At 46.9% G+C, this 27873-nt stretch overlaps 1 protein-coding gene across 4 annotated transcripts in view; it reads left to right on the top strand.

Annotated features, from left to right (window-relative positions):
• LETMD1 (LETM1 domain containing 1) overlaps window positions 1-27658 on the top strand; it is a 31059-nt gene extending 3401 nt beyond the window's left edge. For 2 of the 4 annotated variants that reach the window (XM_032946797.2, XM_076061138.1), the window contains exons 3-9: window positions 7519-7634; window positions 9080-9162; window positions 10165-10351; window positions 11483-11584; window positions 14330-14482; window positions 16058-16154; window positions 16967-27658. In XM_032946797.2, the coding sequence (XP_032802688.2) occupies window positions 7519-7634; window positions 9080-9162; window positions 10165-10351; window positions 11483-11584; window positions 14330-14482; window positions 16058-16154; window positions 16967-17085 (857 nt within the window). In that variant the 3' untranslated portion in view covers window positions 17086-27658. The remainder of the gene's footprint in view (window positions 1-7518; window positions 7635-9079; window positions 9163-10164; window positions 10352-11482; window positions 11585-14329; window positions 14483-16057; window positions 16155-16966) is intronic. The other 2 variants (XM_032946794.2, XM_032946796.2) reach the window with 2 other exon arrangements.
• The last annotated feature ends 215 nt before the right edge of the window (window positions 27659-27873 follow it).

Genomic DNA, 27873 nt, shown 5'->3' with positions numbered 1-27873 from the left:
AAATCCATGAAGAGGGTACACCCCTTCGTCCTATCGTCTCCACCATTGACTCACCCACCTACAAACTGACCCGATTTCTGTCTGAGACCTTACCACCATTCACCGGTAAGACCACCTCAGCTGTACTTAACTCAGCTCACTTGGTATCGTTAATTAAGGACATCTCACTATCTCCAGGTGATTTGCTCATTAGTTTCGATGTAGGCTCTTTGTTTACCAAAGTTCCCGTGCATGACACCATTGCAATCATTGAAGACTTGGTCCAACAAGGACTGAATGCTGATGTACCGGCCCTGGTGAGACATTGCTTCACCAACACTTACTTCACCTGGAATGAAACTTTCTACAAACAAGTTGAAGGTACCCCAATGGGTTCTCCCTAATCCAGTTGTAGCCAATGTTTTAATGGGAAAATTTGAGACAGATGCCATCCAGGCATCCACTCTACGTCCGTCCTTGTGGAAGAGGTACGTAGATGACACGTTCGTCATCTGGCCACATGGCTGACCAGCTCTGCTCTGAACCAATTCTTCAACCACATCAATTCCATACACCCAGCCATCAAATTCACCATGGAGGTGGAAAAGGATGGCAAGCTACCATTCTTTGATGTTTTAATCGAAAGGAGACCAGATGGCTCAATGGGACACTGTCTACAGGAAAGCCACCCGTATGGATGCATATCTAAAACCTGACTCCCACCACCATCCTTCCCAGAAGAATTCCTTCATCAAAACTCTACACCATAGAGCTCGATGTATTTCCGACCATCATCACCCAGCCAGTGAACTGGAACACGTACACCAAGCTCTCAAGACAAATGGATATTTAGACTGCACAATCCGTAAAGCTATCACCTCAACCATTGGGAAAGAACCATCTGAGGACCCAATCAAAACCATCACCTTGCCATACATAGCTCGGGTCACCAAAAAGATCTCCAAAATCATGAGCAAACACAAGATCCAGGTTCGATTTAACACAGTATATAAAATTTGTGATCTGATCCCATCTGTGAAAGATGTGATCCCTGACATGCAATACCCCGGCGTCTACAAACTAAGCTGTGTCTGCGGCAATAGTTACATTGGGGAAACTAAGCGACATGTCTCGGACCATGTCCGTGAACATAAGGCAGATCTGAAACAGGGTAGGACCAATACCTCGGCCTTGGCTGATCATTGTTTTAACGCGGTGGGCTCACACGAAAATGAATTATCTAAGACGAAGGTATTTTACAAACCCACTGGCTATCAACAAAGATTCGTTCATGAAGCCATCCACATATACAGACACAATTTCAATCGAGAAGATGGGTATAAACTGAGAAATAATTGGAAAGACATTATCAATCAGTTTAAGTCATAAGTGGCTGTGATGTTCCCATCCTACCACCTTCTGATGTTAGTTGTTATTTTCGGCTCTCTGATTTTACATTAACAAGTAAAATTTCCCACACTAACACGGCCACCTCGCTCACCGAGCTCGACGTTGTTGCTCTCCGATCTCACGTTAACATGCTCATCCCTCACATTAACATGCTCATCCCTCACATTAACATGCTCATCCCTCACATTAACATGCTCATCTCTCACATTAACATGCTCATGTCTCACATTAACATGCTCATCCCTCACATTAACATGCTCATCCCTCACATTAACATGCTCATCTCTCACATTAACATGCTCACCTCTCACATTAACATGCTCATCCCTCACAATAACATGCTCATCTCTCACATTAACATGCTCATCCCTCACATTAACATGCTCATCTCTCACATCAACATGCTCATCTCTCACATTAACATGCTCATCCCTCACATTAACATGCTCATCTCTCACATTAACATGCTCATCTCTCACATTAACATGCTCATCCCTCACATTAACATGCTCATCCCTCACATTAACATGCTCATCCCTCACATTAACATGCTCATCTCTCACATCAACATGCTCACCTCTCACATTAACATGCTCATCTCTCACATTAACATGCTCATCCCTCACATTAACACGCTCATCTCTCACATTAACATGCTCATCTCTCACATTAACATGCTCATCCCTCACATTAACATGCTCATGTCTCACATTAACACGCTCATCTCTCACATTAACATGCTCATCCCTCACATTAACACGCTCATCTCTCACATTAACATGCTCATCTCTCACATTAACATGCTCATCCCTCACATTAACATGCTCATCTCTCACATTAACATGCTCATCTCTCACATTAACATGCTCATCCCTCACATTAACATGCTCATCTCTCACATTAACATGCTCATCCGTCACATTAACATGCTCATCCCTCACATTAACATGCTCATGTCTCACATTAACACGCTCATCTCTCACATCAACATGCTCATCTCTCACATAAACATGCTCATCCCTCACATTAACATGCTCATCTCTCACATTAACATGCTCATCTCTCACATTAACATGCTCATGTCTCACATTAACATGCTCATCCCTCACATTAACATGCTCATCTCTCACATTAACACGCTCATCTCTCACATCAACATGCTCATCTCTCACATCAACATGCTCATCCCTCACATTAACATGCTCATCCCTCACATTAACATGCTCATCTCTCACATTAACATGCTCATCTCTCACATTAACATGCTCATCTCTCACATTAACACGCTCATCTCTCACATTAACATGCTCATCCCTCACATTAACATGCTCATCCCTCACATTAACATGCTCATCTCTCACATTGACATGCTCATCTCTCACATTGACATGCTCATCTCTCACATTAACATGCTCATCCCTCACATTAACATGCTCATCCCTCACATCAACATGCTCATCTCTCACATTGACATGCTCATCTCTCACATTAACATGCTCATCCCTCACATTAACATGCTCATCCCTCACATTAACATGCTCATGTCTCACATTAACATGCTCATCTCTCACATTAACACGCTCATCTCTCACATTAACATGCTCATCTCTCACATTAACACGCTCATCCCTCACATTAACATGCTCATCTCTCACATTAACATGCTCATCTCTCACATTAACATGCTCATCCCTCACATTAACATGCTCATCCCTCACATTAACATGCTCATCCCTCACATTAACATGCTCATGTCTCACATTAACATGCTCATCTCTCACATTAACACGCTCATCTCTCACATTAACATGCTCATCCCTCACATTAACATGCTCATCTCTCACATTACCATGCTCATCCGTCACATTAACATGCTCATCTCTCACATTAACATGCTCATGTCTCACATTAACATGCTCATCTCTCACATTAACATGCTCATCCCTCACATTAACACGCTCATCTCTCACATTAACATGCTCATCCCTCACATTAACATGCTCATCTCTCACATTACCATGCTCATCCGTCACATTAACATGCTCATCCCTCACATTAACATGCTCATGTCTCACATTAACATGCTCATCCCTCACATTAACATGCTCATCTCTCACATTAACATGCTCATCTCTCACATTAACATGCTCATGTCTCACATTAACATGCTCATCTCTCACATTAACATGCTCATCTCTCACATTAACATGCTCATCTCTCACATTAACATGCTCATCTCTCACATTAACATGCTCATCCCTCACATTAACATGCTCATCCCTCACATTAACATGCTCATCCCTCACATTAACACGCTCATCCCTCACATTAACATGCTCATCTCTCACATTGACATGCTCATCTCTCACATTGACATGCTCATCTCTCACATTAACATGCTCATCCGTCACATTAACATGCTCATCCCTCACATCAACATGCTCATCCCTCACATTAACATGCTCATGTCTCACATTAACATGCTCATCTCTCACATTAACACGCTCATCTCTCACATTAACATGCTCATCTCTCACATTAACACGCTCATCCCTCACATTAACATGCTCATCTCTCACATTAACATGCTCATCTCTCACATTAACATGCTCATCCCTCACATTAACATGCTCATCCCTCACATTAACATGCTCATCCCTCACATTAACATGCTCATGTCTCACATTAACATGCTCATCTCTCACATTAACACGCTCATCTCTCACATTAACATGCTCATCCCTCACATTAACATGCTCATCTCTCACATTACCATGCTCATCCGTCACATTAACATGCTCATCTCTCACATTAACATGCTCATGTCTCACATTAACATGCTCATCTCTCACATTAACATGCTCATCCCTCACATTAACACGCTCATCTCTCACATTAACATGCTCATCCCTCACATTAACATGCTCATGTCTCACATTAACATGCTCATCCCTCACATTAACATGCTCATCCCTCACATTAACATGCTCATCTCTCACATTAACATGCTCATCTCTCACATTAACATGCTCATCTCTCACATTAACATGCTCATCTCTCACATTAACATGCTCATGTCTCACATTAACATGCTCATCCCTCACATTAACATGCTCATCCCTCACATTAACATGCTCATCCCTCACATTAACATGCTCATCTCTCACATTAACATGCTCATCTCTCACATTAACATGCTCATCTCTCACATTAACACGCTCATCCCTCACATTAATATGCTCATGTCTCACATTAACACGCTCATTTCTCACATTAACATGCTCATCCCTCACATTAACATGCTCATCTCTCACATTAACATGCTCATCCCTCACATTAACATGCTCATCTCTCACATTAACATGCTCATCCCTCACATTAACACGCTCATCTCTCACATTAACATGCTCATCCCTCACATTAACATGCTCATCTCTCACATTAACATGCTCATCCGTCACATTAACATGCTCATCCCTCACATTAACATGCTCATCTCTCACATTAACATGCTCATCCGTCACATTAACATGCTCATCCCTCACATTAACATGCTCATGTCTCACATTAACACGCTCATCTCTCACATCAACATGCTCATCTCTCACATTAACATGCTCATCCCTCACATTAACATGCTCATCTCTCACATTAACATGCTCATCTCTCACATTAACATGCTCATGTATCACATTAACATGCTCATCCCTCACATTAACATGCTCATCTCTCACATTAACACGCTCATCTCTCACATCAACATGCTCATCTCTCACATCAACATGCTCATCCCTCACATTAACATGCTCATCCCTCACATTAACATGCTCATCTCTCACATTAACATGCTCATCTCTCACATTAACATGCTCATCTCTCACATTAACATGCTCATCCCTCACATTAACATGCTCATCTCTCACATTACCATGCTCATCCGTCACATTAACATGCTCATCTCTCACATTAACATGCTCATCCCTCACATTAACATGCTCATCCCTCACATTAACATGCTCATCCCTCACATTAACATGCTCATCTCTCACATTGACATGCTCATCTCTCACATTGACATGCTCATCTCTCACATTAACATGCTCATCCCTCACATTAACATGCTCATCTCTCACATTAACATGCTCATCCGTCACATTAACATGCTCATCCCTCACATCAACATGCTCATCCCTCACATTAACATGCTCATGTCTCACATTAACATGCTCATCTCTCACATTAACACGCTCATCTCTCACATTAACATGCTCATCTCTCACATTAACACGCTCATCCCTCACATTAACATGCTCATCCCTCACATTAACATGCTCATCCCTCACATTAACATGCTCATCCCTCACATTAACATGCTCATGTCTCACATTAACATGCTCATCTCTCACATTAACACGCTCATCTCTCACATTAACATGCTCATCCCTCACATTAACATGCTCATCTCTCACATTACCATGCTCATCCGTCACATTAACATGCTCATCTCTCACATTAACATGCTCATGTCTCACATTAACATGCTCATCTCTCACATTAACATGCTCATCCCTCACATTAACACGCTCATCTCTCACATTAACATGCTCATCCCTCACATTAACATGCTCATCTCTCACATTACCATGCTCATCCGTCACATTAACATGCTCATCCCTCACATTAACATGCTCATGTCTCACATTAACATGCTCATCCCTCACATTAACATGCTCATCCCTCACATTAACATGCTCATCTCTCACATTAACATGCTCATCTCTCACATTAACATGCTCATCTCTCACATTAACATGCTCATCTCTCACATTAACATGCTCATCCCTCACATTAACATGCTCATCCCTCACATTAACATGCTCATCCCTCACATTAACATGCTCATCTCTCACATTAACATGCTCATCTCTCACATTAACATGCTCATCTCTCACATTAACACGCTCATCCCTCACATTAATATGCTCATGTCTCACATTAACACGCTCATTTCTCACATTAACATGCTCATCCCTCACATTAACATGCTCATCTCTCACATTAACATGCTCATCCCTCACATTAACATGCTCATCTCTCACATTAACATGCTCATCCCTCACATTAACACGCTCATCTCTCACATTAACATGCTCATCCCTCACATTAACATGCTCATCTCTCACATTAACATGCTCATCCGTCACATTAACATGCTCATCCCTCACATTAACATGCTCATCTCTCACATTAACATGCTCATCCGTCACATTAACATGCTCATCCCTCACATTAACATGCTCATGTCTCACATTAACACGCTCATCTCTCACATCAACATGCTCATCTCTCACATTAACATGCTCATCTCTCACATTAACATGCTCATCCCTCACATTAACATGCTCATCCCTCACATTAACATGCTCATCTCTCACATTAACATGCCCATCTCTCACATTAACATGCTCATCTCTCACATTAACATGCTCATCTCTCACATTAACATGCTCATCCCTCGCATTAACATGCTCATCCCTCACATTAACATGCTCATCCCTCACATTAACATGCTCATCCCTCACATTAACATGCTCATCTCTCACATTAACATGCTCATCTCTCACATTAACATGCTCATCCCTCACATTAACATGCTCATCCCTCACATCAACATGCTCATCTCTCACATTAACATGCTCATCTCTCACATCAACATGCTCACCTCTCACATTAACATGCTCATGTCTCACATTAACACGCTCATCTCTCACATTAACATGCTCATCCCTCACATTAACATGCTCATCTCTCACATTAACATGCTAATCTCTCACATTAACATAACTAGCCCCGCCCACTTCCTTTATGACCCTTGGGCTACACCCATTTTTAACCTTCAAAACAGTCTGCATCAGCAGCTTTTCCCTTCTCTTTTTCCCTCCTAATGACGATCGCTTGTGTAGTGATCGAAATGCCATAGTTTTTTGTCATTTTCTCTGAATCTATCTACGTGACTTTACCGAAATTCCCAAAGAATATTACTAACACATGTGCCTAACTTTTTCTGGCACCTCAAATTTGTTCTAAGTGTTGTCTGCTTATGTTTTGTCTTGGTTGAAATAATTCAAGGTTTCCGTTTGCTGATGGTGGATGCAAAAGAAGTGTTTTCAATCAAGATGAAGCTGAGTTCCCAAGGGTTTGGTTATGAAAACCTCACCTACAGAGATATGGACAAACTGAGAGAGGTATGGAACTATAAATAATTGTACAACAATAACAGAACAGTGTAGTTCTTCGTCTGGAAGAACATCACAGTCCCAAGACTCTTTCAGCAGGCTTCTGCATCCCAGTACCTAGAAAAATAACCCACGCATACAAAGGCAGAGCACGAGGATCGCTACTTTTGAATTCAACAATGTATGGATAGAGATCGTGTACAATTATTGCTGTGCTTCAAGGTCCGAATATATGTCCTGGCAAGCAGGTGTTTGGAACAATAGTCTCAAATCACAAAAGCTATTTAAAGAGACAGCTGAGGAGACCCAACTGACATGCGTGCTTTTCGTACTATTTATGGATGAGGGGCTAACCTATATTCAATAACCAACACTTACTGCTCCATAATGTATAAGAGCCACCACCTACTCCATGATAAAGTACTGTGAGGAACAACGCCACTGAAAGATATCTACTGATAGGTCCGTATCTTGCTTGCTGTACTACCTCGGCAGCCCAATTGTCTGAACGCGACATCATCTCTGTGTGATCCACAAACTCCCACCACCAGAGTGCTTGATTACAGTTACGCATCGGCTATAGTTTTAACAAGTGTGTGTTTCGATGTCAGAATACATTGTTTTACTTATTCGTCCTCATCTAGGAAAGCCACACAGAGTTGTAGGACTCTTTTTTTAACATTGGGTTTTCATTGTAAGATGTTTTCATCCTATCCTAGCGCACCCAAAAAAACCCCACGCCTTGCACGAGGGAGCAATATTATCCCCGTGTAGATGGAAACAGGTGGCGATTAGTCTACTTTCTGTACCGCCGCCTTTAGGCGAGCCAGTGTATGGCACCTCGACGCCTACATAAAGGGAGTTTCACAACACCTGTCTGCGATCTACCAACCCTTAATGCCTCCTGGATCACAGGCCATGTGCATAGCCACCATCGCCCAGAAAGTGGAGTACCTTGATAAAACTCACACATGAGGGAAAATACTCACGCACACACAAAGAAACATGCAAGCTCATCTACAAATGTTTATACCAATCTGCACCATCCTGTCTGGCATGGCCTCATACCTTTTTTTAGCCACCGCTAGTCGCCATTGACTCCGATGAGCAGCACTCGGTGGTGACCTAAATGCCTCGCGCTCCAAGGCATTGAGATACAGGCCCTGCAGTGTTGCGCTGTCCTGCCCATCTACTCACGGTTGCTAAGCACAGGGCCCAAAGGCCCCGCAGCGCCAAGCAACCAGCAACAAATAGCACTGAAACGCAACAATGTTATAACAATGTGAGGTCATGCCAAAGTGGGGCAGTGCATTGAAGGATGCTTAAAGAGAAGTGTTTTGACCTGCGGTTTGCGGCGGTTGAACGCCGTATGGATGAGACAAAGCGGTCAGTCTAATAGACCGAATCCTCAACACGGGTCTGTTTTGTGCCTCCTCTGTGTCACCGTCTGACAGTTCCGCAGGGACATCATTAAGGCGATTCCTCTCGTGTTGCTGTCCATTCCTCCGTTCGCCAATTACGCGGTGTTTGCGCTCATGTGAGTTCCCGTGCGACGACACCCCGCTCTTTAACGTCACGTACACAAACAGCCCTTTTGTCAATCCACTGTCGGATGAGGGCCGCCCGAAAAAATTTCTGGGTTTTTTTTTAAATCGTAATTCGCCATGCTGGTCAGTACGAGTTGGTGAAGACAGGGAGCATAGACGTTGGACCATGGTGTATAGTACAACAATTAATTTTCCTGCACTGCCCTCCACCAATTACTTAGCCCGGCAGCAGCACCTGTTACGTGCATGGTGATCACCTATTTCAAACACTGTCCAGGCTCAGCCCGGTTTAGCTTCCATGTTATGATGCATTCCTGGGCGATTTCATGATGGGCTCTTGTAACATCTTGCGTTGTCGTAAATTAACTTGTTATAGGCTTTGCTTTAATCACCCAATTGAAAAAAACAAGGTTTTCCTTTGCAAGTGGCAGTTTGGTCTTTCAGAGCAATGTAGCCCATGAGCGTTGTTAAAACTAGGGCCGTGCAACCTTTTTAGGAACACGCGTCGCCTTGGGAATCCCCCAGCTCCTCGCCGATCGAGAGAATCACGTGAAAACTCTGTTGTCGCGACGTCACGTACGCGAATTTGACGGGCAAGACTGCCAACAAAAAGGTCTTCTTACGTGTTTTTAAACGTGACGGCATGCCACACACTGCCAGAGTGAGCATCCTCGCTAGCACAGTGAAGGCTGCCTTGATGCAGTGGCATAGCTATCGAGTGCAATTGGGGCCCACTGGCCAGAGGGGCCCTGGCGCCGGAGGACAAGGAGGCGGGGGCGGGGGTGAATTTAACAGGGGGCAGAATTTCCTTCATTGCAGTGGGGCCTGTCCCAACCATGCTGCGCCACTGCCTTGATGGGCTGACTTGGTAGCTTTTTTTTTTTTTACCGTCATTCCTGCTCGTGATGTCCTCCCGGCCCTGAGGCTCAATGCTTCCGTCGTCAGGCGTCGCCCCCGGCGGTAACTCGTGAGCCGTGCCGCGCGCTCCGCAGGTACATCTACCCGAGGCAGTTCCTGATCCGCCAGTTCTGGAGCGAGCAGCAGGAGCGCGAGTTCCTGCAGGTTTACCACGACCTCCGTGCTGCTTCGTACGCGCACGTCATCCCGTTACTGCTCACCCAGGCCCAGGAGCTGCCCGACACCTACAAGCAGAGGACGCTGCTCGAGATTTGCCACAAGGTGCGCGTCAGACGCACGTTGTGACGCCGTCACACGGTGCGGCATCATCTCGCCACATTGCCGCGTTACATGTTTGCGTGTGTGTGTGTGTGCGCGCGCTAGCATATCGGTTAGCGCACTCTGCTACGAACCGAGCGACCTAAGTTCGATTACCGCTCGTGACCAAACATATTTCCGAATATTTCGTCCGGCCCTGGGCCTTCTCTAGGTTGACTCGCCACATTGGCGAGATGTTAAGTACCTCGCCTGGTATGCACGAGGTCGTGGGTTCGATCCCGACCTTAACGCCTGCTGTATATTTGAAGTTTCCAAGTCTCTCGCCCCGTGTTCGCGTTGATTTCTCTCCGGGTCCTCCGGTTTTTTCCCTCCACATTTAAAATCAACGTCACGCGTTTAGACTGTTTGGCTGCTATAAATGTCCACATGATAGGCCACTTCGTTGAGCTATCAGTTGTGGCCAGGTTGCTTCTGAAAAAGAGATTTATAGGTCAGTGGGATTAACCTGGTTAATATAGAAAATAGTAAATCGTTAAAAAAATAAGTAGTAAATGATGCATTGTGCCGTGTGTAAACATCAGCACTGGGGAGACAAAGGCGGTTGGTTGTGTGTCGTGCTGGCCGTCATAGTTGTTTACTTACAGCACTTGCCCCAACAGTTTGTTTAAGCTATATGGGGGATTTTAAATTTTGATTTAAAGCTTTCGCGACTGCTGGGATTCATATTCTTGGTTCTTTCGGTAAAGTCACGTAGAAGGGAAATAATACATTTTTTTATAAAATATGTATAAAAAACAATAACATATATTTTTGTATTATTTTATTGTTTCCCTTCTACGTGACTTTACCGAAAGAACCAAGAATATATGGGGGATCTTTGTTTTTTTGTGGGGTGGCACAGCTGTTTGAGCTTCTGTACTACAAACCTTGAACTTAACGTGCCTCGTGATGTCGCCTACGTCGTGCGGCTCGAAGTGGAACGCTGTTGACGGATTAAAATACTTCTGAGGACAAAAGTGGACGTTGGGGAGCGGTACCGAATCCGCTCACATGCGAGGTTTGCCTTCCTTGTTTTGGTCTCGCAGCGAACTGCTCCTTCATGTTCATTGACTCGGCTGTGCTCTTGCTCTGCAGGTGCAGACCAACGGGCAGCCCAGCGTGAACGAACTCCGGTCGGTGCAGGCCCTCTTCTCTGAGCCTCCCCTAGACATTTGGAGTTTAAAGGCAAATCAGCTGGTAAGCTACTGTGTATGTGTGTGTGTAGCGACTGGCTTTATGTGTGTGTGTGTGTGTAGCAACCGGCTGTATTTGTGTGTGTGTGTGACCAGCTGTGTGTGTCTACAGTGACCAGCTGTGTGTGTGTGTGTAGTGACCGGCTGTGTGTGTGTGTAGTGACCGGCTGTGTGTGTGTAGTGACCGGCTGTGTCTGTGTAGTGACCGGCTCTGTGTGTGTGTAGTGACCGGCTGCGTGTGTGTGTGTGTGTAGTGACTGGCTGTGTGTGTGTGTGTGTAGTGACCGGTTGTGTGTGTGTCTAGTGACCAGCTGTGTGTGTGTGTAGTGACCGGCTGTGTGTGTGTGTAGTGACCAGCTGTGTGTGTGTGTCTAGTGACTGGCTCTGTGTGTGTGTACTGACCGGCTGCGTGTGTGTAGTGACCGGCTGCGTGTGTGTGTAGTGACCAGCTGTGTGTGTGTAGTGACCGACTGTTTGTGTGTGTAGTGACCCGCTGTGTGTGTGTGTAGTGACCAGCTGTGTGTGTGTAGTGACTGGCTGTGTGTGTGTGTGTCTAGTGACTGGCTGTGTGTGTGTGTAGTGACCAGCTGTGTGTGTGTGTGTAGTGACCGGCTGTGTGTGTAGTGACTGGCTGCGTGTGTGTGTGTGTGTAGTGACTTGCGGAGCCCCAATGCGGTTTCAGGAAAGGGCGGTCCTGCACAGATGCCATATTTTCTGTCCGTCTGCTACAGCAGAGGTGTAGGGAATTCCAACAAGACCTACATCTCTGCTTTATTGACCTGGTCAAGGCCTATGATACCATCAGTAGGCCTGGGCTCTGGGTTGTTCTTCGTGCTTTTGGATTACCTGACCCTCTGCTCACGATCATTAAAGACCTTCATGATGGTGAGCGGGCCCGGGTAAAAATACGTGGCCGGGAGTCAGAGCCATTCCCTGTACACCTTGGGGTGCGACAGGGATGTCCTCTGGCTCCCACATTATTTAACATCTATTTTGACCACGTAGTTCGTGAAGCCTTCAATAGCTGTACCGGGGGAATCTCCATATGGTACAGATATAATGGGAGGCTGATCGATGCCCGGGTGCGGTCAAGGGATGGCTCCCTATTGCTCAACCACGTTATGTATGCTGATGATTTGGTAATAGCTGCTCATTCAGAGGAGGAGTTGGAGACGCTGCTGCTGAGACTGGAGCATGCCACTAAGAGGTGGGGCCTTACCATCAACCCCACCAAAACTAAGCACCTGCCTGGGTATTTTGTACCATCGGACACTCCACCCCCACAACTTCCAATCGGTGATGGGGCAGTTGTGAAGAGAGTGGAGAGTTCCCCATACCTGGACAGTGTGCTTATGACCGGCCCCAGTTTAACAGCAGAGGTCTCACTCCGAATCAGTCGAGCGGCAATATCTTTTCATCGGTTGCGTAACGCTGTGTGGAAGCTACCTGGTCTGTCGCTCCGCACTAAGCTTCAGGTCTTCTCGGCCACGGTCATTCCCTCCCTTCTCTACGCTTGCGAAACGTGGACCCCCCTAATGGAACATCTTCTCCGGTTAGAAACATTTAGGCTGGCCTGCCTACGATCTATCCTGGGTTTAACCAGACTGGATTGTGTGAGGAGCTCACAAATCCTTGAAAGATCTGGGCAAGGTCCCATCGGTGAGCTCCGGCAGGCAAGGCTGCGATGGCTGGGTCAAGTAGCCCGCATGCCCAGCCACCGCATGCCGAAACAGCTTTTGTTCAGCCGGATTGAGGGGGCTAAATGGGCGCGGCACGGGCTAGAGAAGAGATGGAGTGATGTGGTACAGGAGGACGTGGAGCTGAGTGGACTTGCCGATGACTGGTACCAGCAGTGTCAAGATCGGCCTCTGTGGAGGAGGCTCGTGAAGGACGCTACTGGGCAGTTGGAGGTAGTCGCCCTCCAACAACAACGGAGGGCGGAGGAGCGACTCTCACAACAACGAGCGGAGCGCCGGGTGGCTGAAGCACAGCGGGTTGGCACAGTAGGGGGCACAGGTGGTGCATCAGCCAGTCATCTCAGTCATCTCAGTCAGTCGACCCGTGGCACCTGGGTCTGCCCCGTGACCTGCCAGCGGGCGTTCGACACTTCACGTGGCCTCAGGGTGCACATAGCCTGGCACAAGCGTCGTGGTGACGTCACCGCCACTTAGTGGTGAATGGCGGTTGTTGTTGTTGTGTAGTGACTGGCTGCGTGTGTGTGTGTGTCTAGTGACTGGCTGCGTGTGTGTGTGTCTAGTGACTGGCTGTGTGTGTGTGTAGGGACTGGCTGTGTGTGTGTGTGTCTAGTGATTGGCTCTGTGTGTGTGTAGTGACTGGCTGTGTGTGTGTGTAGTGATCGGCTGCGTGTGTGTGTGTAGTGACCAGCGGTGTGTGTCTAGTGACTGGCTGTGTGTGTGTGTAGTGACCGGCTGCGTGTGTGTGTGTGGTGACCGGCTGCGTGTGTGTGTGTAGTGACCAGCTGTGTGTGTGTGTCTAGTGACCGGCTGCGTGTGTGTCTAGTGATTGGCTCTGTGTGTGTGTGTGTGTAGTGACTGCCTGTGTGTGTGTGTTTAGTGATTGGCTCTGTGTGTGTAGTGACCGGCTGCGTGCGTGTCTAGTGATTGGCTCTGTGTGTGTGTAGTGACCGGCTGCGTGTGTGTCTAGTGATTGGCTCTGTGTGTGTGTAGTGACCAGCTGCGTGTGTGTCTAGTGATTGGCTCTGTGTGTGTGCTCACTGTGCCGGGTTTAGAGGACCCTGAGCCGCGTCATGGCGCTCACCGCCCGCGTGCCGGCGCCGTGGCTCCGCCGCCGCCTTCTCTCTCATGCCACGGAAATCGGCCACCTGGACCGCGCGCTCCTGCGGATGGGGCCGCAGCAGCTGACGGACGACGAGGTCAGGAAGGTGAGAGCATAGACTGACGAGGAGGAGGTGTAGGAGTTGGCCACTCTCGCTGCAGCCGAGCAAGGGGCGGCGGGGAACACGCGGCTTCCCTCCCGGCGACATTGCTCGTGAACCCGTGGGGTCGCACACGACTCTCGACCGCGCCGGCCAGCGCTCGCATGCGCGATTGGCTGTGTGTGCGGTTGACGGTGTGCGCAGTTGGCTGGGCGTGGTTAATTGACTGTACCGCTACAGAGTTGTCCACACCACACATCGCCGACCTCACCACAAGTTGGCTCAGAGCTTTACCACGTGGTAAGTGGAGATCGTATCTGCGGCGTGTGGTGTGTACATCGTTTATTGCGTTGACACGGTTTGTATTGCAAACAGGACGAGTAGTACTCTTTGGCTTTATTGGGTAAAGTCACGTAGGTAAAATAAAAGAAAACAATTAAATCACGACGTTTCGGAGGCAACACAAGCTTCCGTCTTCAGGTGGAACAGTCACAGCAGAATATCTGTGTCAAGTGCACAGTTCCGAGACGACTTGGATTATATATAGGTCGGGGGTGGGGGGGAGGAGCCAGAAAGGAACTTGGGCAGGTGGGAGGGCTGAGTTAAGCCGCCTTTTGTTAAACTGTAGGGGGGTTCGGGGGGGAGGGGTGGTGCACTGCACAAAAGCGGGTAAACAACCCTTTTGTTATGCTGCAGGGAGGTTCGGGGGGAGGCGATGCAAGACATCAAGTACAGACCAATTTTTGAAAAAAACTAATATGAAAACTACGAAAATGGCTGTACAATTATAAGGTAGCTGAAGTTTGACATACAGCCACTGAGAAGTGGAAATGGCTGTTATAAATCAAGTCAAACGTTGGCTGCCTTTTAATTGTACAGCCAATTTCGTAGTTTTCATTTGAGTTTTTTTCAAAAATTGGTCTGTACTTTATGTCTTGCATCGCCTCCCCCCGAACTCCCCTGCAACATAACAAAAGGGTTGTTTACCCGCTTTTGTGCAGTGCACCACCCCTCCCCCCGAACCCCCCTACAGTTTAACAAAAGGCGGCTTAACTCACCCCTCCCACCTGCCCACGTTCCTTTCTGGCTCCTCCCCCCCCTCCCTGACCTATATATAATCCAAGTCGTCTCAGAACTGTGCACTTGACACAGATATTCTGCTGTGACTGTTCCACCTGAAGACGGAAGCTTGTGTTGCCTCCGAAACGTCGTGATTTAATTGTTTTATTTTATTTTACCTACGTGACTTTACCGAATAAAACCAAAGAGTATGAATCCTTGCAGTCACGAAAGCTTCAAATCTAAAAAAAAGGACAAGTAGTGTTGTAAAAACGTGAGGTGTGTGTTTGGTGTACGGACATGGCTTGTGCAATACGTCACGATTGGATGCGATGTGCTGTGGGTGCGACGTGTCGTGAGTGATGCAGTGCTGTACGTTGGGAATGCATAGCAAGCTGCGGCTGCCACCACGTCGCACGTGTGACACACCGTGCCCACAAAGTGCGCGGTGGTCTCATGCCGCGTTGGTACATCTCCCCCGTCTAACCCCCCACCCGTCCCCGCCCCCCGCGTGTGTATCAGGCCTGCTACGTTAGGGGCCTCAACCCGTACATCCTGGGGATCCAGGCGTGCAGGCAGTGGCTCCAGGAGTGGCTGCTGCTGTCGGCATCGCTGTCAGGTACCTCCCCCCGCATCTCCAATTAGCAAGGTTGGCTACGTACGGTCCGAAAAAAGTGCAGCATACGTACATGCATACAACGCGTTAACGATCATTTACAGTCCTATGTTAAACCACTACTGAATGAAGCCCTCCCGATCCCATATCATTAATGGGGTTGGTTTGACCATACTTCGTGACACTGTTCAGTGTCCGTTGGTGCTAGGGAAGGCGCAGCCGGTTTGAACTTGCATACTTTTATTTATTTGAGGGGGGCCACGGTGTTGTGATGTTATTGTGCTCGCCTGGTATGCAGGAGGTTCGAGAGTTCGATCCCGACCCTGATGCCTGCTGTATATTTGGCGTTTGCATGTCCTCCCCGTAGGCGCGTGGATTCTTTTCTCTGGGTTTTTCCCTCCGCATTTAAAAAAAAAAACATGCATTTTGATGGTTTAGATTATCTCCACATGATAAGCGACATTGTTGAGCTATAATTTGTGGCCAGGCCACTTCTGAAAAATAAGTTAATAGCTCAGTGGGCTTGATCTCTGGTAAGATAAAAATAGATTCGTTTTATTTGTTTTTTTTAAGTGATTTGTTTACCTTTCCCATACTTTGGACTCTTATAGTGTTTTTGTATTTTTTGTTGTTGTAATGTCCTGACCCGCCCCCTAATGGACATCTGTGAAAAAGAGCTTTATAGCTCATCGAATTCCTCCAGTATAAATACATCTTCTGATACTCCCAACGCGTTTACGGGATCCATGCGTACGTAATTCTCTGCCGAGCTCATTGCCTTAACGCCACAACTCTTCCCGTTCCGCTTTTTACAGATTCTGAAGTATCCTTGCGCATTTTCGCCACGGTGCTGCTTTCGGAGAATTATCGACGGCACAGCATCAGCTACTGGAGCATTCCTGTGGGCCCACCAGCACGGAGAGGCCAGGCATAAACGTCTGGATGCTTCTCCTCGCAGCATTTCATCAACTCCATCGCGGTAACTCCCTCGCACCCCGAAGACCCAGGAGTTGACGCTCAGGTTAGCCTCGCCTGAAGATTTCGTGAAGGAAAGCGGTGTGAGAAACGCGCCTGCGTTGTCGTGAATTTGCTGCAAAAAACAATTCGGTATGAAGAGATCTTTGTAGAAATGTGACATTTCTAGCTGCCCGCTTAAACATCGCAGGAACAAATAACATGCGCTTTATTAAAGAAGGATTTCTTCCAAATTAAACTGTGATTCATAATGCAGTTAGTTCATAATGAAATAACTTCAACATATGTACATGAGTACAATTTCAATTTCATTTAGTATAACGAAACTAAAAATATGTTTTTATTTTACCAGGTAAGGCCTACTGAGCTACGTAGCTCTTTTTCAGAAGCGACCTGGCTATCACAAATGATAGCCCAAGGAAGTGGCTTATCACGTGGACATTTATAGCAACCAAATACTCTTAAACGCATGTTTCCAAATGTGGAGGGAAAAACCGGAGGACCCGAAGAAAAATCCATGCAACTACGGGGAGAACATGCGAATTCCAAATATACAGGCATCATGGTCGGGATCAAACCCAAGACCCCCTGTATACTAGGTGAGGCAGTTAACATCTCGCCACTGCGGTGCCCTTGTAAGGGCACTGTGGTGGCGCCCGGTATTTAACTGGGTGGTGGTGGCGGCTATGTACATGGCTGCCTGTAATCCAGCACTGTGGAGGCATCAGCCAGGGTTGGTGAATCACCACACAGATTTTGTGAAACTCCCTTCCCATGGGTGTCGAGGAGAATCCATACTGTGGCTCGCCAGGAGAACCCAGTACAGCAAAGTGTGGACTAAATATCCATCTTTTTTCATTTGTACGGGGGATAGAGCGTTGCCCCTCCCCTCGCACGTATCACGACACAAACACACAGTGGTCACTACACACACACACGGCTGATCACCACACACACAGAGCTTTCTCCGGGTGCTCCGGTTTTCTCTCGCATGTAAACACTCATTAAACGGCTGAAAACATCTTAAGATAAAAATCCAATGGAAGGCAGATCCTCCTGAAAATAATGGAAACTGCCTGTTAGCGGTGGGTTGTTGTAATTCTACTTCTTCCAGGAGAACAAAACACAATGGCAATATTTTCCATCATTTGACAAACATGGACATTACAGTTGTGTACACAAGTGGATCGCCAAGGCTAACATGCCTGCCATCAGACAGACAAATAAAGTTAAGTGTTTCACCTGCTGAAAAGCGAGAAATGTAATGGCACTCATATCTGTTACTGCTAGTGCCCCCTGAGCCAGTAGTGGAATTTCCACATTCATATGGCAGGGACCTGTCTGTCCACAGGGTCCACCGACGTTAAGACGGAGGAAATTTGCACAAAAGCAGATGTGCACGCTCTCTGCGCGCTGCCCAGAGCGTGGAGTTTGCCGACGGAATTCAAATGGGGTGGTCGCCCACGCGGCTGCCGAGTTCAGTGTCGCGCAGCAGCGAGCTCTCATTTCCCACAATGCCCAATGGCGGCGGCTGCGGCGCTGCTCCGAAGCCGGCAGGCCCGTTCGCCCGTTCACCCGTTCGCCCGTTCGCCCGTTCGCCCGTTCGCCCGTTCGCCCGTTCGCCCGTTCGCCCGTTCGCCCGTTCGCCCGTTCGCCCGTTCGTCCGTTCGCCCGACCGCTCGTGCAACCTCCGCACTTTAGCGGCTCGCGTTTCTCCGTCGTGGAGAAAATACATTTGTGATGCGAGCACGCGTGCGACGGTGATGGTAAACGCGGATAAAGCTGTACGTCGGGGTGTGTGCACGCGTGCATCGGTGGGCGTTCAATACAGCTGGAAGCTCTCCGTCGTGTTTACAGGTTTGGAGACCTGTACGGCGCAACCGCGAAAAACCTACGCAGTCGTTGCGATTGTCAGCTCTGTGCGATAGATACCACACTGCCTTGTAGCATTATAATGTGGCCAGTCGGCGATGGTTTTCGTGATGGTTTTGTCGTACAGCCACTGACCGTACACCATTTCCCAAGTGTTCGTTTCACCTTTGACCTTTCACCACTTGCATCTGGTGAGGTTCACCACTGATCCCTCTTAAATAGCGATTTTTGCTCGAATTTGGGGCAAAACCTCTACTTTTTCAAGAGCTGCAATGAAATGTGAATACTACATGGTGGTCCTTAATAAAAATAAGCCTCGGACAGGACGCTTTGTGCTGGCGGCTGCTACCCTGTGCCAGCAGAGGAAATCCCACACACACCTGTGGTGGGGACCAATGTCTGCGCGTGCTGACCACTGTGGAACGGTTAGCACGCTGCACTGCAAACCAGGGGACTCGAGTTTGATTCTCGCTCACGGTCAACACCAGTGACGATTGTCTGAACCGGTCCTGGGTCTCCCCGAAGGTCGACGCAGCCTCAAATGAGTACCTGACGCGATGTGTAAATGTATCCACTAGGGGGACAAAGGCGGCCGGGCGTGGTGCTGGCCACCCACCCCCTCGTGTGCCGTGCTGGCCTTCATAGGTGCTCGCTAACAGCACCTGCCCCCAACAGTCTGTTCAGGCTATATGGGTGATCTTTGTCTTTGAACTTCCCACAAAGTGGTATTCATTTTACAAGCCCCAAGGGATGATGGGCAAAATTGACTGACCCATGACCGGGATTTTAATTTGCAACTCTTCACGATTGCGAGTCACGTGCTCTAACCGGACGCTCATTCAGCAGACAGTAAATTAGAATAGAGTGCAAATAACCAAAAAATAAAAGAGTTCATGTGCAAGCAAAATCCCTATTTAAAATGATACTGCTAAAATATTTTGTAACTAATAGCATCGGTAACATTGTATTTAAGAAAATACTTAATTTAGTAGCAAAGGCCTTTGAATGGCTTTCATCCGAGTCATGAATGCTTGACTTTTCATGCAAATTCCTTTAATAGCCGCTTTGCCGTGTGTTGACAAGGGAGCCTTGCGCTCCGAACGCCTTTCTCTGTCTGACCCTACAGCCATAATACTTCCTCGCGTATCATTTCATCAGCAGCCATGGCCAGCAGCCAGTGCAATCCTACCGATTACACCATCACTTGCTCAGTAATATACTGAGAAAGTGATGGTGCAATCGGTAATGTACTGAGCGACCGTTTAAGCTGTTGGAAGTGCCGAATTGGCACGCACGCCGCGTGTGCTTGTACGAAGCGAACGGCCTTGTTTAGGGCATTGCCAGACATGGCAGGTTGCTGCTGCCTGCTGTAAATACTAGGCTGTGTGGGCACACAGCCTATTAAAGGAAAACGCAACCCGCCAAGACGTAAATTGGGTGCCGTTTAATTTTTATTCCGAATTTTTTTTTTACGAAGCATGGCAATGTGGCATTTTAACTCTGCATCTGCAAAAAAAAAAACAACCACTGGTTATTCACCTGTATCACACGGGCTCCTGCCTACAGGGCAACGTACCACAATTACAGGTTTCAGATTCCCCTTCCATGTATTGGGTTCCGTTTATTTGGGGCGGCTCGCAAGCGTGCACCCACGGCATCGCGTATTGTAACTGGGGTCCACGGGGCTGTCTGCTTGTGAATGGAAGTGCGGGGACTCGAGCAGTGTGGCTGCGGATTAGCATTGAGGCTGCCACGGATGCTTCACTGTGCAGCTGTGCGGTGCAGCTGTGCGGTGCAGCTATGCGGTAAAGCTATGCGGTGCAGCTATTGTGTGCAAATTAGTCTAGGGCAGGAGTCGGCTACCAAATTTAGAGAAGAGCCATTCATTTTCTAGATTTGAAGCTTTCATGACTGCAAGAACCATTTTTGTTCGAATTCGGTAAAAAACTATTTCAGGAGCCGCAATGCATGTAAATACGAGACAGTGGTCCTTAATAAACAACGTCACAAAGCGGTCCTTTAAAGAGCTGCAAATTGCCAACCCCTGGTCTAGGGCAAGCGTGACGCTCTCACTGATTTGCCTATGACTAAATCGCCATGAATATGCCTCGCCTCGTCGGATATCAGGATCTTAAGCATGGTGGAGCCTGCTTGATACCTGGATGGGAGACGTACCTTGCAATACAAAGTTGGTATCATAAGCTAGGGCTGTGCGGTGGCTAGGAGATGGCAGTACAGCGGCAGATTCTTGAATCGGTCGGCGCGGAGACTTTGAGTGTTACCCTCTGGTATGCGTAGTTCTACAGTTTCCTCCCACACAAAGTCAAACAGAATTGGCCAAACATCTTCGTGCATCACCCTTCAGAAGAGGAAGCATCTTGAGACTCACCCAAGTCTTTCCTGGGTAAGTAAAATTATTTATACCGAAACTTGCGAAATGGACTTCTGCCTGAAAGTTGCATTTTCACACGAAACAATATCTTCCCTCGCTGGTGAATAATAGAATAGCGGCAGCTTGTAACGCGCTCATTATTCGCTCGCTTTCGTAGAGAGCGTATGACTCTTGGATTCGACGAGGAACCACGGGGAGGGCAGCCAACCTCTGCGGTCCTCTACATATTAAGGTGTTGTTGGCCAAACAATGCGCACTTACATGTGGGAGGAAACCGGAGCAACGGGGAAACAACCCACGCGTGCAAGGCGGCAACACTAAGACAGAACAGGTGGGAGTCCACATTTTCGCTGTACCTTTACTTCTCCTGGCGAGCCAGGGTATTGCACCGCGACGCCTGCAGCGAGGGAAAAAAGTATTTGATCCCCTGCTGATTTTGTACGTTTGCCCACTGACAAAGAAATGATCAGTCTGTAATTTTAATGGTAGGTTTATTTGAACAGTGAGAGACAGAATAACAACAAAATAATCCAGAAAAACGCATGTCAAAAATGTTATAGATTGATTTGCATTTTAATGAGGGAAATAAGTATTTGACCCCCTCTCAATCAGAAAGATGTCTGGCTCCCAGGTGTCTTTTATGCAGGTAACGAGCTGAGATTAGGAGCACACTCTTAAAGGGATTGTAGACCTACACAAGGCTGGAATGGGCTACAAGACCATTGCCAAGCAGCTTGGTGAGAAGGTGACAACAGTTGGTGCGATTATTCGCAAATGGAAGAAACACAAAAGAACTGTCAATCTCCCTCGGCCTGGGGCTCCATGCAAGATCTCACCTCGTGGAGTTGCAATGATCATGAGAACGGTGAGGAATCAGCCCAGAACTACACGGGAGGATCTTGTCAATGATCTCAAGGACAGCTGGGACCATAGTCACCAAGAAAACAATTGGTAACACACTACGCCATGGACTGAAATCCTGCAGCACCCGCAAGGTCCCCCTGCTCAAGAAAGCACGTATACATGCCCGTCCGAAGTTTGCCAATGAACATCTGAATGATTCAGAGGACAACTGGGTGAAAGTGTTGTGGTCAGATGAGACCAAAATGGAGCTCTTTGGCATAAACTCAACTCGTCGTGTTTGGAGGAGGAGGAATGCTGTCTATGACCCCAAGAACACCATCCCCACCATCAAACATGGAGGTGGAAACATTATGCTTTGGGGGTGTTTTTTTCTGCTAAGGGGACAGGACAACTTCACCGCATCAAAGGGACGATGGACGGGGCCATGTATCGTCAAATCTTGGGTGAGAACCTCCTTCCCTCAGCCAGGGCATTGAAAATTGGTCGTGGATGGGTATTCCAGCATGACAATGACCCAAAACACACGGCCAAGGCAACAGAGGAGTGGCTCAAGAAGAAGCACATTAAGGTCCTGGAGTGGCCTAGCCAGTCTCCAGACCTTAATCCCACAGAAAATCTGTGGAGGGAGCTGAAGGCTTGAGTTGCCAAACGTCAGCCTCGAAACATTAATTACTTGGAGAAGATCTGCAAAGAAGAGTAGGACGAAATCCCTCCTGAGATGTGTGCAAACCTGGTGGCCAACTACAAGAAACGTCTGACCTCTGTGATTGCCAACAAGGGTTTTGCCACCAAGTACTAAGTCATGTTTTGCAGAGGAGTCAAATGCTTATTTCCCTCATTAAAATGCAAATCAATTTATAACATTTTTCACATGCGTTTTTCTGGATTTTTTTGTTGTTATTCTGTCTCTCACTGTTCAAATAAACCTACCATTAAAATTATAGACTGATCATTTCTTTGTCAGTGGACAAACGTACAAAATCAGCAGGGGATCAAATACTTTTTTTCCCTCACTGTATGGGTAGAGAGTTTCTCAACATCTGCCTCCACAGTGTTGGATTACAGCCCACGTGCGTAGCCACCTTCGCCTTTGTGTTGAAGAGTGAATCCACTGTAAATGTTGTGGATTCACTCTTCAATACACCGGTGGGCTAAAGCAGTGACCTATTTGTCTTTTGTCAACGTGGCATTTTTTTGCTGATTGGCCGTGTCGGGTGGTGGAGGGTTACAACACATTTATAAATAACGCGATCTAACCCAAAAACCTCTTCTAAATAATATTGGTCGCGAAAGCCTACGTGTTAAACTGCAACATTTTAGGTGTTTTTGGCTGAATTATTTATCACAGTGTTTTGTCACCTAATTGTAACGTTGGACGTCGATTCATTGTTCCCGAGTTTTTTGTGCCTGATAATTGCACCTTTTGATCGTATATGGATTCCAATTCACGACGTCCATGTCACCCAGATGACGGTATCAGTTGTATGCACGTATGTTGAAGTTATTTCGCACCGTACGTAGCCAACCATGCTAATATGAGGTACGGGGGGAAGGACAACATACTAAACACAAAAAAATAGTTCTTGAGAAATGAGTTTTCAATCTATATTTAAAAGTGCATAGCTCCAGTGGCTTCCTAATATAGGAAGGAAAGAGCGTTCCAGACGGTCGCAGAAGTGCATCTGAAAGTGCGCGATGCAATGACCATCTTTGTTCGATGGCTAGCCAAAAGCCGCTGCTGCGAGGATGACCGGAGTTTTGGGAAATGCTTTACGCTCATTGACGATATCAACAAGGTATTGTGGTTCATTTGTGTTTTTACTGTGAAACAATAACAGGTGATGGGTCGCTACTACACCGCGAGGTTACCGTCTCCCGCCCAACCTCAACATAGGCTTGTCTCTACAATAGAATATAATTGCACCTTCTGAAGGGGGGGGGGGGGGAGCACGTGTGTAACTTGAGATCCTGTTGTGCTCACAATCATTTGAGACCCCCCCCCCCCCCCCCCCCCGTTCGTGATATTTGATCGCTCCATTCTCAGAAACCGACAACTTGGTGGTACCATGCTCGGCGCTCCGCAGCCTCGGATCCCGGTCGCTAAACGATTCGGCCTATCTTCAAGTGGCCTTTTGTGTTCGAGTGATTAAAAAAATGAGTCGCACTTCGTGGGAAGCCGACAGTCGTTTGCTCGCAGAGCAGTTGACCGCTGTCATGTGAATGTGGAATTTCCACCGCCAGCTTAAGTCTGATGCTCGTTCGAGCGTGGAGACGTGTGATACACAAAGGGGGATGGGGGGGGGCACCACACACCATGCACGCATGGCCCCATTAGTCTTCCCAGTGGGGTTTGTTGAGCAACCAAACACCACATTCTCATATCAGGCTGAGTCTACCTAGGAGAAAGCCAAGCCATATTTATTTGCTACTGGTGCAAATGTCCATGAATTGAACCCAAGTTTTTGGGTTCAGACGACTAACCACTCCACCACCACTCCCCTGCAGTTACGTTTGAACGCGTGTAATCCCTTTGATCATCATGGCAAAAGTGTTGCTTGCGAGCCTCTTCTAAGAAGGCCTTCAGTGCACACGAGGTTCCATTTCATTTCATTTATTTGGTGTAGCCCTGTGAGCCATTCGGCTCTTGAATCGGGTGCAACCGCAACAAACAACAAACAAAAAAAACACGAACAAGAAAAAACATCTTAAAGTGACTGTGACTTGGTGCAAACAGAAAATCCAGGAAAAAAAACCATCGAAATATTCCTGAAAAAGCACCGTGCACCAACGCTGTGTGCAAAACTAATCCCAGTGGGTACAATGGTTGCCATCCTGATAGCGACTTTAAATAAAAATTCTCATCAACCAAGTTTCACACCCATTTTAGACCAGGTGAAACAGTCCATTTTAGCGTCTCTATAATAACAGCGGTTCGTCCTGTGCGGGCCGCGTGTGCCCGTTTACGTGAACGCTTCTCAACGATAGCTCCATGCAACTGGTAGTGGGGTAGCCAGAACTATTGCTGCCCGCCTTTGTCTTCCCGTTCCTGATCTTAACACAATGTGGGTTGTACCCGTTTAGGGCTATGTCGATCTATAGAGAAGGCTCACATAGGCTCAGATATCACGTGTAAATTGATGTGTATCATGGCTGGTGATTGAACGCCGGTTTGCCATGATCGTAGCACAGTGCACCAACTACTATGCTATTGAGTTTGATTCCCGGCTACAACTATCATCATTGGCGAATGGAAGCTGAACTGGTCCTCGACTTCCCCTAGCAGACAAAGACGGTGAGGCATGGTACTGGCTACACCAACCCATTGTGCTCCGTGACAGCTTTAATAGGTGTTCCCAAACCAGCACTTGTATGGGGAGATCTTTGACCGTATGTCGGTATCTTTGTATGTATTGGTCAGCCATTTCAGTAAGCCTGGGCCTTCTACGAAGTGAACCTAACCTGGCACAAGTCCTGCGGTGACTTCACCACTTCGTGGTGAATGACAGCTGTTGTGTGTTTTTAATTGTTATTGGTGTCTATGTGCGTGTGCCCTGTTAAGGCCGGAGCAGCACTGGAGGAGGGTGTGTATTACGGCCAACGTCATGACCAGATGCACAAACACACCGTATGGGGTTGGGGGGGGTGTGGAGGTTATAGTCCCCGTTCTGCCAAAAGAGCATGGATTTCTATCCTGGTGCTGTTATGTTTTATTCCTGCAGTGCATTATGATAGTTTATCCTAGTTTAAAATACCCGTAATTTGGTTGACGTTAATGTCTTGACTAAGGAATGTAAGCACTTGGAGTGGCATAACAAAAAATATATGTGCTGTGTTGTGCCTGTCGAATAACCCAAACGTGCGTTGTCATTGCTGCATTGTAATTTACGTGTCCGATACTTGACCTGAATTTAGCATTGTTTTATATGTACTGCGAAAGCCTACTGAACATGTGTCGTGGATTATTTGAACACATCTCCGTCGAAATTCGGTGCCCATTGGCTCAATCGCATTGCTGGGCGGCCTTCACTTCGATTGACGGTCCTGAGCCGACGTGGTGGTAATTCCACATTGTCGTGGCAAGGACCAGTCTCACCGTTGAAAGGCAAGTGCTCTAACGACGGTGGGCGGGTTGTTGTACAGGGTTACCCTGGATGACGTCGTCATTCTACTGGGGTTGTACGACATCGTGATGCTACGACACGGGTCTACGATACAAGGTCCGCAATAATCGCATTCTCCATGTTGCAAAGCATCGCGATTTCATGGTTTATCCCGTGAAATTCTATTTTCAAGAAAAACATTTCTGACAATACTGAAGAATCATTAAATTGCTTTAAAAAAATCTAAAGCGCTGTTGCCCATGAAATTAGTTGCTTGCGAAACGTTTTGTAGAGTAAGTGACAGCGCCGTGTTATACTTTTCCTACGTTATTTCATTCTTAATTTGTTGCATAACTTTACAGTTTTAAGCATTTTATTTTTTCAAACTTACAATGATTCAAAAGCGTATGGCAGGGCTTATGTTGAGCAAGCTGCAGCTCAAGATCTTCATAAGGAATCTTTATTCGGACCGGAGGTACAACAAACCACAAGAACTCTAAACAGTAACAATGAGATTATACAGTTTTCAGAGTAATGGGAAACCGATAATCGTTATGGTTGCTAAAATTTCGAGCGTTTCGTGAAAGTGATATCGTGACAACCCTAGTTTTTTGGTGTATTGAGGACTCGTTTTTATTATTTCCTCAAGTCGGTCATTTCGTAGCAACTCGTTTTAACCATGTGTTTAATTCACGCCAGGGGTGTTAAATGCGGGCCACACATGGTCCCCCAAGCCCCTTGCTCCAGCCTGCCACGTGTTAAAATTGTTACGACTTATCTATATACACATATTTTTAATAATTCTACCTAAATTCAACCCGAATTCAAACCAGACATTGAAACTGGAGGATTTGGCGTGGCCCTGCTGCCAAAACATACATCAACTCCCCTGTTCCCGCGCTTTCGGATTTTGAATCGATAAAAAAAATACCGTATAATTATGCTATGAATTATCATAGGCCCAACTGTGTGGCCCGCGGGAGGTGCGCTTGAATACAATTCGAGTTTGACACCGCCCTGGTTTACGCCTTGACGCCAGCTAGGCGCAACAAAGGCAGCTCTTGTTCCACTTGCCTCTCTCACTCGAACCGCGCGTATTGCTCACTGGCTCGACAGCCGCGCACTTCGTCGGCAAATTTCACGCGCGCACCCGAGCGACTTGTACTAAAACCTCCCTCGTGCACACTTTTTGTTCATGGAACGCATGCCACTTATAATTTATGAATCTTCCGCGTGATCATTATATTATATTGTAAGTAGGCAAAAATAATGTTAGAAATAAAGGTGCTTGGCGGAAAATGGAAGGGTTGCTTTCTTGCCGTGCGAATGTTTGTGCTGCATTATTGCGCTCGTGAGCAATTGGGATGGGTGCCCGTCTGCTGGATACAGTTTTGAACCAATCATGGAAGTTCCATATTCCTCTGACAGGGGCGAGTCTACCTTCAGGACGACCTATATTGACCTCCGGCAAATCGGTATACATTTTGTTGATCGCAAGGTGGCAAAAGGGCTACATGGA

The sequence above is a fragment of the Petromyzon marinus genome, chromosome 5 (assembly GCF_048934315.1).
Source record: "Petromyzon marinus isolate PM22_M1 ecotype Great Lakes invasive population chromosome 5, UKy_Petmar_22M1.pri1.0, whole genome shotgun sequence".
NCBI classification, from domain to species: Eukaryota; Metazoa; Chordata; class Hyperoartia; order Petromyzontiformes; family Petromyzontidae; genus Petromyzon; species Petromyzon marinus.
The sequence above is the reverse complement of the archived record's forward strand: the minus strand, read 5'-3'. Positions and strand labels throughout refer to the sequence as shown.